Source organism: Nicotiana tabacum, chromosome 14 (genome assembly GCF_000715075.1).
Source record: "Nicotiana tabacum cultivar K326 chromosome 14, ASM71507v2, whole genome shotgun sequence".
NCBI classification, from domain to species: Eukaryota; Viridiplantae; Streptophyta; class Magnoliopsida; order Solanales; family Solanaceae; genus Nicotiana; species Nicotiana tabacum.
Window position 1 is genome coordinate 30309616 of NC_134093.1, and position 14559 is coordinate 30324174.

Here is a 14559-nt window from a genome sequence, read left to right on the forward strand (position 1 = left end):
ACAATTAGAATTCCACTTGAATCTCTAAGCTAAAGATGCATATTTTTTATGTGGATGTTATATTCCTTTTCAAGAAGTTGGCCCAAACTCAAAATATTACTTTTTAATTTTGGCACATAATAAACATCTTGAATTAACTTGTGGACATCATTTTTACAGGAGATTAGAATCGTACCTATCCTTTCGATTTGAATCTTTGAGGTATCTCCAAAAGACACATTACCTCTCACCGACTTATTGATCTCCACAAACTTATCTTTGCATCCACACAAATGATTGCTTGCTCCATTGCCCAAATACCACGAGCTACAATCATCCCTATCTTCTTTTTTGAGTGCCAACAACAATGTTGACTCATCTTCTTCTTTCTTGTCGTCAACAAGGTTATCTTTCTCTTCAACATTGCTACGACATTTCCAAGAGTAATGCCCAAATTTATGACAATTATAACACTCAATGTTTGATTTGTCATATTTTTGTCCATTATTTTCTTAGTAGTAGCCACATCCTCTTCCTCCTCTTTGTCTAGGACCACGACCTCTGAATGTTTGGTGGATTTTAATTTCATTGTTGAAGTTGTTACCATTACTTCTTTCTCTTCCATGACCGCCACGACCTCGTCCTCATCCATTCCCTTGATAGCTCTTTTCACCTCCATAATTCTTAAAGGATACCTGAGTTTTAAGAAGTTGCTCTAGTGACACTTCTTGTCTCCTCTTGATTTTTTATTCATGGGCATGTAAAGAGCCCTCCAATTGCTCTACCATCGTAGAGTCTAAATCTTTAGACTCCTCAATAGCACACAACACAAAATTAAATTTAGGTGTTAAAGTGCGAAGGATCTTTTTTACCACACGGACATCTTCTACGTCCTCCCCGTATCTTCTTAATTGATTTACAACAGCCTTCACTTTTGAACAATAATCCGAAATACATTCGGATTCTTTCATTTTTAAAACTTCTAAATCAACCCTTAGAGTTTGAAGTTTTACCTTCCTCACCTTGTTAACTACTTGAAGAGAATTTTGTAAAATCTCCCAAGCTTCCTTTGAGGTGGTAGCATCTGCCAGCTTCTCAAACATGTCATCATCCAGACATCGGTGGATGAGCGTGAAGGCTTGTTGATCCTTCTTCCTCGTCTTTGCCAAGACCTCTTTCTTATTTTAAGGCAGAGTTTTCTCATTATCAGATTTTGCATACCCTCTATCTATGATTTTCCATACATCCTGGGAGCCAAGAATGACTTTCATACGTAGACACCATTTTTTATAATTATCTTTTGTGAGACGATGATACTGAAAAGATAGCGGACCATTATTCGTCATGGTTCTGATACCACGTTGTTGGAAAAAATAATATCCCGCCTAGGAATAATATCCACGATAAATAATAACGACACAAGAGAGTAACAATGACATCAAATCTTTTAACGGGGTAAAATACAATACCCGAGAGAAGTAATATAATACCATTATATTATTACAATTTTGTAGTGTCAAAAATTACTACGACTCAAACGAAATAACACTCTTTATTTTAAAATATTTCACCACAATATTACTCCCACTCTATTTTCTCGCATACTATAAAATAGTCTGTGGATTACTCTCATAGCTCTAACACTTCTCTCTTATTTTTAGTGTATTTTCAATGAGGAACGAATAGCTCCTTTTATAGGCAAAATTGCCACCAACCCAACTAACCAGATTGGTTCAATAATTTGCAAAGTTCAGACGCCCAACTTGGCAAATTTTTCAGCCGCCCAATTTGCCTTCTGCAATTTTTTTCATCTTTTTCTTTATTTCTTTTTTATGGGTCCCTCAAATCTCCTGCAAATTTCAAGTGCAATTTGCAATTATAAGATAGTAGGCGCCTAATTTTCTTTTCCTCCAATCACAATTTTTTTTATTTTTTTCTTTTCTTTCTTTTATTTGAATTGGGGTCCCACAGTTGGATATTGAATTTTTCCAAATACTTTACTTCTACTTCTATTACTCGAGTGAAACTTTATTACATGAATTGCAAGTAACCAAGGATTTGAACATCATATTTACACATCGAATCTGACTACAAATAGCATATTCTATGCTCAATGGAGTAAATGATAATTACATCTATGCAACACATCAGAGAAGCTACAATTGTAGCAGATATTTTTTCTAAATATGTTTATAATAATAATGGTACAATAGTCCCCTTCTTTTGTATTTGACTATTATATGTATTAATGACCTTCAGATTAGGTACGAAGGAAAAGGGTCATATCTTGTATCAATATTTAGTTTTTATATATAAAGCATATCCACTTTAGAAAACAATTAAAAAGAAAAATTTACACAAATGTCCCAAATAAGTCTCAACTTACCAACCTCTAGCTATTAGTCATAGACTTATCAAAACTAGCCAAGCACATATAAAAATTGAAAAACCAAATAAATAAGGTTCTTTCTCTCAAAGAATCACATGCAAAAATCTCCTTCCATATTTTTAAGCGTGATTAGCAACATTAGATGCAAGACGGAAAGGAAATTTCATGGATGAGGTAGCAAATAAAGTGATGAAATACAAAAAAAAATATATACAATATTCCAAAAATCTAAACATTGGTAAGGAGTAATAAAAGACACGTGTGATGAGGTAGCAAATAAGGTAATAAAATACAAAAAAATATATATACAATATTCCCAAAATCTAAGCAAAAAAGGAACTTTTTCAATGGGTATAGTTGAAATTCATTGAAAACATATAGATAAGTCAATATACAAAATTTGAGGAAGATTGGAGGTGATTTGGACTGGTTTTGTATCAAAATTCGTAATTAAATCGAGTTCAAAAAATTCTTCTGCGACACATGTATCAAACATGTATCACATATGTATCTCAAACACATGTATACATGGATATACATGTGATACACAATTGATACAAATATAATATATATGTGATACACAAATGATACATAGTGTAATACACATCATTTTTTTTCATGTTCAGTTTTTACTTCGAATTTTCAATTCAAACTACCTCAAAACTTTACCAAATCATCCCAAAACTGAGATTCAAGGTCCTTAAGATATACCCAATCTATTCTAATAACACCCACTCAAAATAAAGCAAAAATTTGACTTTTTTCTTACAAATAGTTAATTGGCTAATATTAGTAATATTTTATGAATTGACCAATTTTTATAATAAGCTACTTATAAAGGGACATAGCTGATAGTTTCCCAATTAAAACATGGTAATACAAATTTTTGTAGCCGGCCCCACAAAGTTAATTTTATCATAGCAATAAATTGTCCTGCTCGTTATGTCAATTTCATATTCGTTAGAGCTTACGTACATTCAAAGTAGACAAATAGTGAAAAGCAACCATTCATGGCCAACTTATCAGTTGAGGATAACTCACAAGAGGCTGCTGCCATGTCTGTTACTGTTTGTTTATTGCAGATGAATTCACAGTAGCTTTTCCTTTTATTTGTTTTTTTCTCCTTTTCCCTAGATGATCTTCACGGATTGAAGTTATATATACATTGATATTGTAGTGAATATTTATGCCGTCATTGTACGTTAACTTATTATAGTAGATTATTTATTGTTTATTTTATGTTATTAATTAATTAATACTTATTAACTAGAGTCACCTACATTTATTTTTCAAGTTATCGAATTATATAAATATATTTTTTATCGTCAATGCATTTAACTTAGGCACGATTTTTGTTTTTGTTAAGTTCTTTTTGGTGTAGAAGTATTGCTTTGTTGTGTTTATCAGCCTTTTGCATGAATGATGTCCTACATATGAATTTTCACCGCAAAAATTACCAACTTTGGTCATTCAGATGTCCTTTTGCCACATTTAGGGAGGAAAAAATTCTTCACTTAAATGATTCTAGTTTGAGGGGCCATGATTCTTTTTTTAGAGGCTATGATTAACTACTTGAACTTGTGGGGGAAGAGTGATCACAGCAATGTATAGTGAATGTACTTTTTGTTTCTTGCAATCATCATTGTTCAGTTTCTGAAGAAATAAAATTAGCCACTGCAAGTTTAATTTGGAGCTTGGATGGGTTATAAACTATAGGGGTGACAATTTGAGCCCAAATCATTTAACCCGTTTAATCTGTCCAAGGTTGGATCGGTCATTGACCCGTCCATTTGTAAACTCGGTCAATCTTAACTCAGCCCATCTAAAGTTGAATTGATTTTTAGCCCAAATTAATTAATGAGTGACTTTATTAAAATATCTTTAAAATAATTCTTTTTTATTTAATATGTTATATATGACTGTAACAAAAGATAAAAGATCTTAGTTATTAATTAAATAATTCATAAGCAAAAAGTGGAGAGAAAGTCACTTTTAGGACTGCTGTTTAAAGATAGCCAAAATTTGCAATGTATTTAAAATATAACCATAATTTAAAAGCGGTAAAGACCCTTTTTTTCCGCGCTTCAGAATTCAGGAAGCCAAATTCAGGTTTTACAAAGTTGGACATTATTTTCTTTAATTATGATTTTCACAAGAATTGTATTAAAACAATTTTAATTTCTTAAAATCATAGTTCATACTCCAACGTAAAATTACTCCATAGTTTCTAAATATATATAAGTTTTAGTATTTTAAAAAAGGAGTAATTGATGTCTCAACAATGAAATTATATATAAGGAAAATGGATTATTTGTCTAAAGATCTAAACTATTACTAAAAGATTAAAAAGTTTCAAATAATTACCGCGTGGAAGGCTTTACGTTTTCAGCTAAAGACGTTGAATTGTTGTGGTTCATTTGTCTCCTAAGAATTGCAGTTCAGTAAGAATAATCACAAGAAGATTTTGATTTGATCGTCTTACTATATATCTATTCCTCGATGCATTTATTTCTCTTGTACTTAGAATGCACAATGAGGAAATTAAGCAACAATTGTAAAGAACATAGATAATTCTTAAAATTATCTTCGGCTGAATAAAATATTGCTACTTTTTTGGATCGTAAAGATTGTACATATATACACAATAGAGAAGCGTCATATATAAAAGAAAAAAAGAAGGGTTTGTTTGACAATAAAATTTTGAGATATGAAAAATTAACAGCAATCACAAAATAAGAGAAAAATATTTTTACTAATCAGTATAATTTTGTTTATCTCTTGATTCTTCTTTCCTGATTATCCCTGTGATGTGTTTCTCAAATATATGATGATGTTTTGTGAGTATTTCGTGAGTTTATAGGATATTCGAGATGATCTCCATTTTTGAGATGCTTTTTTAAGGGAATATGTAACCCTTTTTATAGGAGTGACTTAGGGTTAGGGTAGAGTAGCCTCCAAGAAACCTAATAGACTCCTAAAATTTCATGACTCAGTCTTGTAGGAATTTAAGATTTAGCCAAAATTTCGTTGGGCTTTATCCGTTAAAATTTCGATGTCTACAAACAAGAAATAGCTATAAACAAAGCAAAAACTCGATCAATTATGATTAGATGGCTCCAATATTACAGTTGCAAATATTATTTGCACTTTGTTTTTACAATACATTGATAAATGACAACTTCATATTCATCACACTCCAACAAGAAAGGAATACATTCAAACAATTACATCACTAGTACGTGGACACAACAACAATCCTTATTCATGCAATTAGCAACTGGCCAACTAGGTTAACTCTTGCTGATGCATCACTAGTAAGCAACACTTAGCAAACAAAATTATCCAACCATAAATTAACGAGTAACATTTTGGCTAGCTCGTTCAAATGAGATTAGGAAGAAGCTGAAAACCAGTAGCACCTAAATTGACAATACTAAGAAGGCCAACTAGGGTTTTTCCAACAAGCTGCAACGGTGACTGCAAAAGCCCAATAGATGGTAAGCTCGCGTTACATGTGGAGAGTGGAGTTGTAACCACTAGACTGCAGTTGGACAATAGCGATGACAAAATATTTTGAAGAGGATCCAACACGAGTGAAAATACTCCTGATCCATTCGTTGTGGTACTTGATACTACATTTCCTGCTCCACACCTCAGTTGCACTGATGCGTCTGCAAAGATAAATGATGTTAATAATATTAATTATGCAAAATCAGGCTTGCATGTGAAGGGAACGTGTTGAATATATAATTATGTAAATAAAATTATAGCATCTCTAATAGTTTAAGCTTTTAGATAATATGATCATACAATTTATCACACAAAAAGTATATAATCATAGGGTGTAGGGTGATATGTAGTTTATTGACAGTGAGTGTAAGATTCATTCGGCTCAAGTTACCTGAAAGTATTTTAGAACTACTACTACTCTTATTTTATTTTGGCGTTATGATGGAATGAGTTGAGCTTAAAGAAAGAAGTGAGGATTCATATCGCTAATCCCAACTTTGTTCGAACTGTGGCATAGTTGTTGTTATATCTTTATACCATCCGCACCCGTTGTTACGAAGGAGTAATGGATGCAATGTTATTTATCTAGACGTAAAATCTTGAAACCTCCCTATGTAAATTAACCTACAAATCCATGAAGTGTACTAGCGACTTCTATATCATAGACTTTTGTGCATATAGGGTAGATTTTGTAGTCTAATAGGGTATATATACTAGCGTCAACTCTGTGGTACTTATCTACGTACAAAATAATGAACTTACTAGGGAAAACTGGGGTTGTGGATCCATTGATGATATCTATTTGGCCGTTGAGGCTGCAAAATAGAACCCCATCTATATGTATTGGACCAAGAAGGCCACTGAGAAGTCCTCCAAGTTGGGCTACTGCAACAGGGGTTGCAATTAATGCAACCAAAAAAGAAATCAAGAAAATTTTTGCTAAAGCCATGGCAATTTTTTTGACAAGTGATAACTAAGCTGTTGTGGTAAGAAAATGTGTTGCTCAACTTAAGTGTTTGTATGACCAATTTATAGGACAAGTGATAGTAAATTTAGTGGCTGAAATTTCAAAACCCTAATCCATTTGTGGAAGTGGCTTATATGCCTTTGCATGTATGAATGAACTTAATTGAAGTCAGAAGAGGCAATTTGCTTGTTTTTGTCTGTGTTGAGACTTAGCTTGCAATTTGATATTTTTGTTTGTGTTGAAAATTAGTTTTCTTATCAAATGTAAGTTACCATACAGTTCATTGCTATATTAGATGCCATTTTGGGGGTGGTCACCCTAGCCAGCTATAACTACAATTGCTCCAAGCTTCAATAGCATGCTTTTCTTGACCTTCTATATTGTAAACTAATGTCCTTATATTTTCTTGCGCATGCGCATGTGAATATGGTCCAAGGTTAATAAAGCAACATCTAAACTACTAAAAATCTTCCTTAAACAGCTTTATTTCATTTGAAAATGGGATACAAATGTTTTTTTCACTACTAAAAAAGGGAAAACCGAATGCCAAAAATTGGCAAAAAAGACCGAAAATCGACCGATTCGTGGCGGTCAGTAATCGTGTGGTCGGTAGAGCCAACCGACCGATTTCGGTCGGTATTTTTCGACCAATTTCGATTAGTCAATTAAATTTCAGAAACGACCAAAAAAACCAGAAAACCGACCAAAAACAAACAACAACAACAACAACCCAGTATAATCCCACTAGTGGGGTCTGGGGAGGGTAGTGTGTACGCAGACCTTACCCCTACTCTGGGGTAGAGAGGCTATTTTCAAATGACCCTCGGCATCCTTCCCTCCAAAAACTCCCCACCTTGCTCTTGGGGTGACTCGAACTCACAACCTCTTGATTGGAAGTGGAGGGTGCTTACCATCAGAGCAACCCACCTTGTCGACCAAAGTCGATTGATATTTTTCAACCGAAGTTGGTCGGTATTTTTAACTATTTAACTAAAAAATGCATCATCTAGGAATCGAAGGAATCGAACCGGGGTCTGTACTGTGACATAATACTATTCTACTACTAGATCATTGGTGCATCTTTGTTTAAGACTTTTATTTTATTTTATTTATACTCTTTAATTGCAATTTAGCGCGAAAATAACTGACCGATTCTGGTCAGTTTTATTAGAAAAATAAAATTACCGACTGAAATCGGTTGGTTTTTGGAATATTGATTTTAATTTATTTTAAATGAAAAATCGACCAAAGTTGGTTGGTTTCTTGAAAAATAAATTTCGCAGAATGCAAAAATAATTTTTCACATTTGCCAAAAAAAAGCAGACCGAAGTTGGTCGGTTTCAAAAATTATAGCTCTTGCTTTTGATATTATTATACTGGGTTTGTTGTTATTATTATTGTTGTTGCTTTTGATATTAATTTACGTCAATATATACAAAAGGTATACATAGAAAATACACCTTGAATTAATATATATATATATATATATATATATATATATATATATATATATATATATATATATATATATAAAATACATCTTTTATATGTATACAAAACGTATACATAAAAATATATCATGAATTAAGATTGCACTTGGCATACAAAATATACATCTTAAATTAAGATGGCACTACATATTAAAATACGCAAAAATATATACATAAAAAATTAAAGTGGCACTTGATATTGTTGGTATATTTACGAAATAATTCTGGTATATTTCATACTTGATTAGCAATATCTAGTTGTATAAATGACAATATAATGGTATAATATATACGCATCGGCACTTGATATTGTTGGTATATTTACGAAATAATTCTGGTATATTTCATACTCCCTCCGTTTCAATTTATGTGAACCCATTTGACTGGGCACGAAGTTTAAGAAAAGAGAGAAGACTTTTGAACTTATGGTGTAAAATGAGGCACATATATTTTGTGTGGCTATAAATCATTGTATAAAGGTAAATTGTTTCCAAATAAGAAAAGAGGTCATTCTTTTTGGCACAGACTAAAAATGAAATAGGTTCACATAAATTGAAACGGAGGGAGTGAGACACATATATTTTGTGTGGCTATAAATCATTGTATAAAGGTAAATTATTTCCAAATAAGGAAAGAGATCATTCTTTTTAGCACGGACTAAAAATGAAATTGGTTCACATAAATTGAAACGAAGAGAGTACTTGATTAGCAATATCTAGTTATATAAATGATAATAAAATGGTATAATATATATGCATCCGTGTATATTTTTTAGAAAATATTGTAGGTATATAATATAAAATGTATAATTTGGAATTTTTTTTGATACATTACATGTTAATTTTTGAGCATATAACTGATTTATTCATGGTAATAAATCTGATTATTGTGAGAATAATATATTAAAATCTCTCGTCCCTATAATTACTCTTCTTCCGATCTCATCGAAGTCGTTCCTACTTTCTCGCTCATGGAGAAAGGAGTAGGGAATTAGGGATAACTTTTTGAGAGAGAATGGGAATCGATAAATAAGGGTCGAAACTGGTTCCTAAATTGAAGGGTCATTAATTATTTTTTAAAACTTGCTTGTACGTAAACAATCATGAAGTATGCTATTATTGTTAATAAATTTGTTGTTTCTGGAATAAACTAAAATTAATGTCATTTATTTAAATAATTCTTAATTAGTGACCAACAGTGTAAAAATCTATAAATATAATTAAATCGATTAGAAAAATTTACCGAGCTACACTATAATAGAAATTTATTTACCACATTTATTTAGATTCCTTATTAATTACTTTGTATATCTATATTTACAAGTTACTTATATACAAAACCATAAAAAGAAGAAAATTTAAGATTTTTTAAATTTATCCTATGAGTTACATGACACCCCAATTTCCAATAACCTCCTTCATTTAAGACTATGTTCCTTTTCCAAAGGATTTCAAAAATATTTTCTCTCTTTTTTAATAATCACCCAAAACCTCTCTTAATTTTTTATACCCACTGTTATCCCCCCAAAAATTGTCGATTCTTTTCCTTTTTCAAAACTTTTCAAACCCAATTTTTCTCTTTCTTACTAATTATCCAAAATCTCTCTTTCTTATTGATACAATACAGACGAAATTCGGAATATTGCTCTACAATCAAGTTGTGGGTAAGTTTTGAATCTTGTTTTCTTTCTTTATTTTTTCTAATTTTCAAGCGGTACTCTGAATTAACAATAGCTCTATACCAATTTCTCTATATTTGTTCTTCTTTGCCACGACCCAATTTTACCTATAGGTTGTGATGGCGCCCAACACTACAGCTAGGCAAGCCAACTTAATAACTTAAGCATATATTGACAAAATTTAAGACCAAGAAAAATAATAAAACCCAAATTCTACCAATGTGTGTGCCAAGACCTGGTGTCACAGGTGTATATGCATCTAGTAGATTATACAAAATCTCAAATACTGTCTGAAATAAAATAGACATAATAAAAAATACAAGAAGAGACACTAGTAGCTGCAGAACGACAGGCTCACCACTATACCCCTGGATAGCATGGGTGTAAGATGATAGGTCCCCCAATAGTACTTGCCTCAGGTCCTGCACAAAAAGTACAGCAAGTGTAATATAAGTACGTAAACAACGTGTAGCCAGTAAGTATCAAGCCTAATCTCGAAGTGGTAGAGACGAGATGGCCAACTTTGACACCCACTATGGGTCAATAATAATAATTGAAATACAACTAGAATATTTAAATCAACATGATTCACAGAATTTACAATAATTTATTTAACCAGGGAAAATAATCAAATTCCTTCAAATGCAACAATTCTCAATATATTAATTAAATTCCTTAAATTCAAATAATTTCCAATTTATCAAGCAGGAATAATAATTTATTAAATTTCAAGGATTCTCCAATTTATCAATTAGCTTCACAAGCTTGAAATAACTATTAAAGTATCGTGTAATTATTATTATTAAGCACGATTTCTGCTGAGGACGTACGACCCGATCTAGAGTGTCGTGTACACTGCCGAGGGACGTGCGGCGCGATCCATAGATGCATCTATCCTGTCGAGGCGTTCGGCCCGCTACACAAGAAAGGTGGATATTTTCTTATGTACCTCCGGAAGGAGAGTATATTTATTATAAGATAAATTCGGGAGGAAGAATAATTTCTTTTAACAATTAAATAATTTAAACAGAAAATCAAGCATATGAGATTTTCATCCTTTAATATCTTTATCTAACAATTCACAATATATTCATATATATCAATTAATATTAATTAAACAAAGAATATAATTTACACAAGTAATTCCTGCTTTGAGTCCTAAACTACCCGAACTTTAGCATTAATAGTAGCTACACACGGACTCTCGTCACCTCGTGCATACGTAGCCCCCGCAATTAGCAACAATTATTCAATTTAATTCCTATGGGGTAATTTTTCCCTCACAAGATTAGACAAGAAACTTATCTCATCTCAAAGTTCACTTTTCGATTATCATGTCGCGTTGAATTCTCGATTCGATGCCGAAAATCCAAAACTATCCAAATATTATACAAAATAATTAATATATGCTAAATGATTTGAAATTTATCTATTAAATAAATTACTTATCCAAAATGGTAAAATTTTTAAAATTCACCCCAAGCCCACATGCTCGGATTCTAAAAATTTTTGGATGAAAAGGTTACCCATAATCTCAAGAACTTAAATATATAATTTCCACCCAATTCCATAACTATTTTCGTGGTTAAAATCCCACTTCTATAAAAATCTAGGTTTTTCATCTAAATCTTTGATTTCTAAGATTTACTAGTTATAATCTACTTATAATCTATGTATTTAACTCGAGGTGTGTAGAATTAACTTACCTTCAAATTGCTAGTTGAAACCCCCCTCTCAAAAGCTCTGAAATCGCCCAAATGTGGAGAGAAAACGGGTAAAAATGGTGAATTCCCGTTCTTTTAAGCTTTCTGCCAAACCGGTCTTTTGCACCTGCAGAGGTTGGAACGCACCTGCGGCTCCGCACCTGTGAAAAATCCTCACAGGTGCGAGTTCCACTCGCCTGGCCAATTCTCGCATCTGCATGTTTAGCCTCGCACCTGCGCGTTCACAGGTGCGCCCAATATTCCACACCTGCGATGGCAGGCCTCCCATTCCTTTTCCGCTTCTGCGATAAAATCTCGCATCTGCGAGTGCCGCGCTTGCGAGCTTCTGTCGCATCTGCGACTGGCCAAGCGCAAGTGCGATTCTGACAGTAGCTGGGAGCTTCAGTTTTGGCTCCCAACTTCCAATTTGATCCGAGCCTCGTCCGATTGACACTCGGGGTCCCCGGGACCCCGCCCGAACATACCAACAAGTTTGAAATCATAAAACGGACTCGCTCGAATTCTTGGAATGCGTAAAACAACATCAAATCTAAGAATCATACCCTAAACTAAATTGATTCAAACTTAAGAAATTTCAAGTTCTTTAATTTACTTCCAATTCGCCGAAATATACTTAAACTACTCGGAATGACACGAAATTTTGCGTGCAAGTCTTAAATCACTATACGGAACTATTCCCAAACTTGGAATTCCAAACGGACTTCAATTACTCAAAATCCTACTCCAAACTAAATTTAAAGAATTTTAAACCTTCAAATAGTTAATTTTTACTATTAAGCATCAAAACGCTCCCGGGTTATCCAAAACCCGATTCGGACATACGCCAAAGTCCAAAATCATCATACGAACATATTGGAACCGTCAAATCCTGATTACGGGGTCGTTTTCTCAAAATGTTGACCGAAGTCAAACTTGGCCTTTTAAGGCTAACTTAAGGAGCGAAGTGTTCCGATTTCAACCCACACACTTCCAAATCCCGAACCAACCATTCCCGCGAGTCATAAACTAATAAAAGCATGTTCGAGGAGTTTTATTTTAGGGAACGAATTTCTAAAAGTTAAAATGACCAATTGGGTCATTACATTCTCCACCTCTTAAACAAACATTTGTCCTCGAACAGGTTTAGAATAATACCTGGAGTGCTAAATAAGTGTGGATATTTGCTCCCCATGTCCTCCTCGGCCTCCCAAGTTGCTTCTTCGACTGGTTGGCCCTTCCACTGGACCTTTAATGCAGAAATCCTCTTGGACCTCAACTGGCAAACTTGTTTATCAATAATGGCAAATGGCTCTTCTTCATAACCCAAACTCTTATCTAGCTGAACTGTGCTGAAGTCCAACACATGTGATAGGTCAGCATGATACTTTCGGAGCATAGATATATGGAAAATCGGATGAACTCCTAATAGTCTGGGAGGCAATGTAAGCTCATAAACAACCTCCCAACTCGTCTCAACACCTCAAATGGGCCTATAAACCTTGGGCTCAACTTGCCCTTCTTCCCGAATCTCACAATTCCCTTCATCGGCGAAACCTTCAAGAGAACTTTTTCACCTACCATAAATGATAAATCACGCGCTTTCTGATCCGCGTAACTCTTCTGTCTGGACTCTGTTGTACGAAGTCACTCCTAAATCTACTTTACCTTTTCAAAGGCATCCTTTACCAAATTAGTACCATATAACTTAGCCTCACCGGGCTCAAACCATCCGATAGGTGAACAGCATCGACGACCATATAAAGCCTCAAATGGAGCTATCTCGATGCTGGATTGGTAACTGTTATTATAAGCAAACTCGGCCAAAGGCAGGAAAGGATCCCATTGACCTCTAAAGTCGATCACACATGCCCTGAGCATATCCTCCAAAATCTGAACTGTCCGCTCTAACTGCCCGTCGGTCTGCGGATGAAAGGCTGTGCTGAGCTCTACACGGGTCCCTAATGCACTCTGTACTGCTCTCCAGAAATGTGAAGTAAACTGAGGGCCTCTATCTGATATGATGGAAATTAGTACACCGTGCAATCGAACTATCTCCTGAATATAAATCTAGGCCAACCTCTCTGAAGTATACGTAGTCACAACAGGAATAAAATGTGCCGACTTGGTCAACCTGTCAACAATCACCCAAACTGCATCAAACTTCCTCAAGGTCCGCGGCAACCCAACTACAAAGTCCATAGTAATTCGTTCCCATTTCCACTCTGGTATAGTCATCTGCTGAAGTAGGCCACCTGGCCTCTGGTGCTCATATTTAACTTGCTGGCAATTTAGACACCTAGCTACATACTCAACTATGTCCTTTTTCATTCGTCGCCACCAATAATGCTGCCTCAAGTCACGATACATCTTCGTAGCACCTAGATGAATAGAATACCGAGAACCGTGTGCCTCCTCCAGGATCTTTTTCCTCAGTTCATTCACATTAGGAACACACAGACGATCCTGGAGTCGCAGAATACCATCCGCACCAATAGTAACTTCCTTGGCACCACCTCGTAGTACCGTTTCTCGAAGAACCATTAAGTGTGGGTCATCATACTGGCAAGCCTTTATCTGCTCAAATTGTGAAGACTGAGCTACGACACATGCAAGAACTCGGCTGTCCTATGAAATATCTAGCCGCACAAGTCTGTTGGCCAAGGACTGGATATCCAAAGCTAATGGCCTCTCTTTTGCTGAAATGAAAGCCAAACTACCCATACTCCCCGCCTTTCTACTCAAGGCATCTGCAACTACATTTGCTTTACCTGGATGATATATGATAGTAATATCATAATATTTTAGTAATTCCAGCCATCTGTGCTGCCTCAAATTTAGGTCCC

The 14559-nt window shown here is 34.3% G+C and overlaps 1 protein-coding gene across 1 annotated transcript; it reads right to left on the reverse strand.

Annotated features, from left to right (window-relative positions):
- Positions 1–5616: 5616 nt before the first annotated feature.
- Positions 5617–6871, reverse strand: LOC107809332 (phylloplanin-like). The gene is made up of 2 exons (XM_016633934.2): positions 6641–6871; positions 5617–6039 (listed from the first exon to the last, which is right to left on the reverse strand). The coding sequence occupies exons 1-2, from the start codon at positions 6825–6827 to the stop codon at positions 5750–5752; spliced, it is 477 nt and encodes a 158-aa protein (XP_016489420.1). The 5' UTR covers positions 6828–6871; the 3' UTR covers positions 5617–5749.
- Between the last annotated feature and the right edge of the window lie 7688 nt (positions 6872–14559).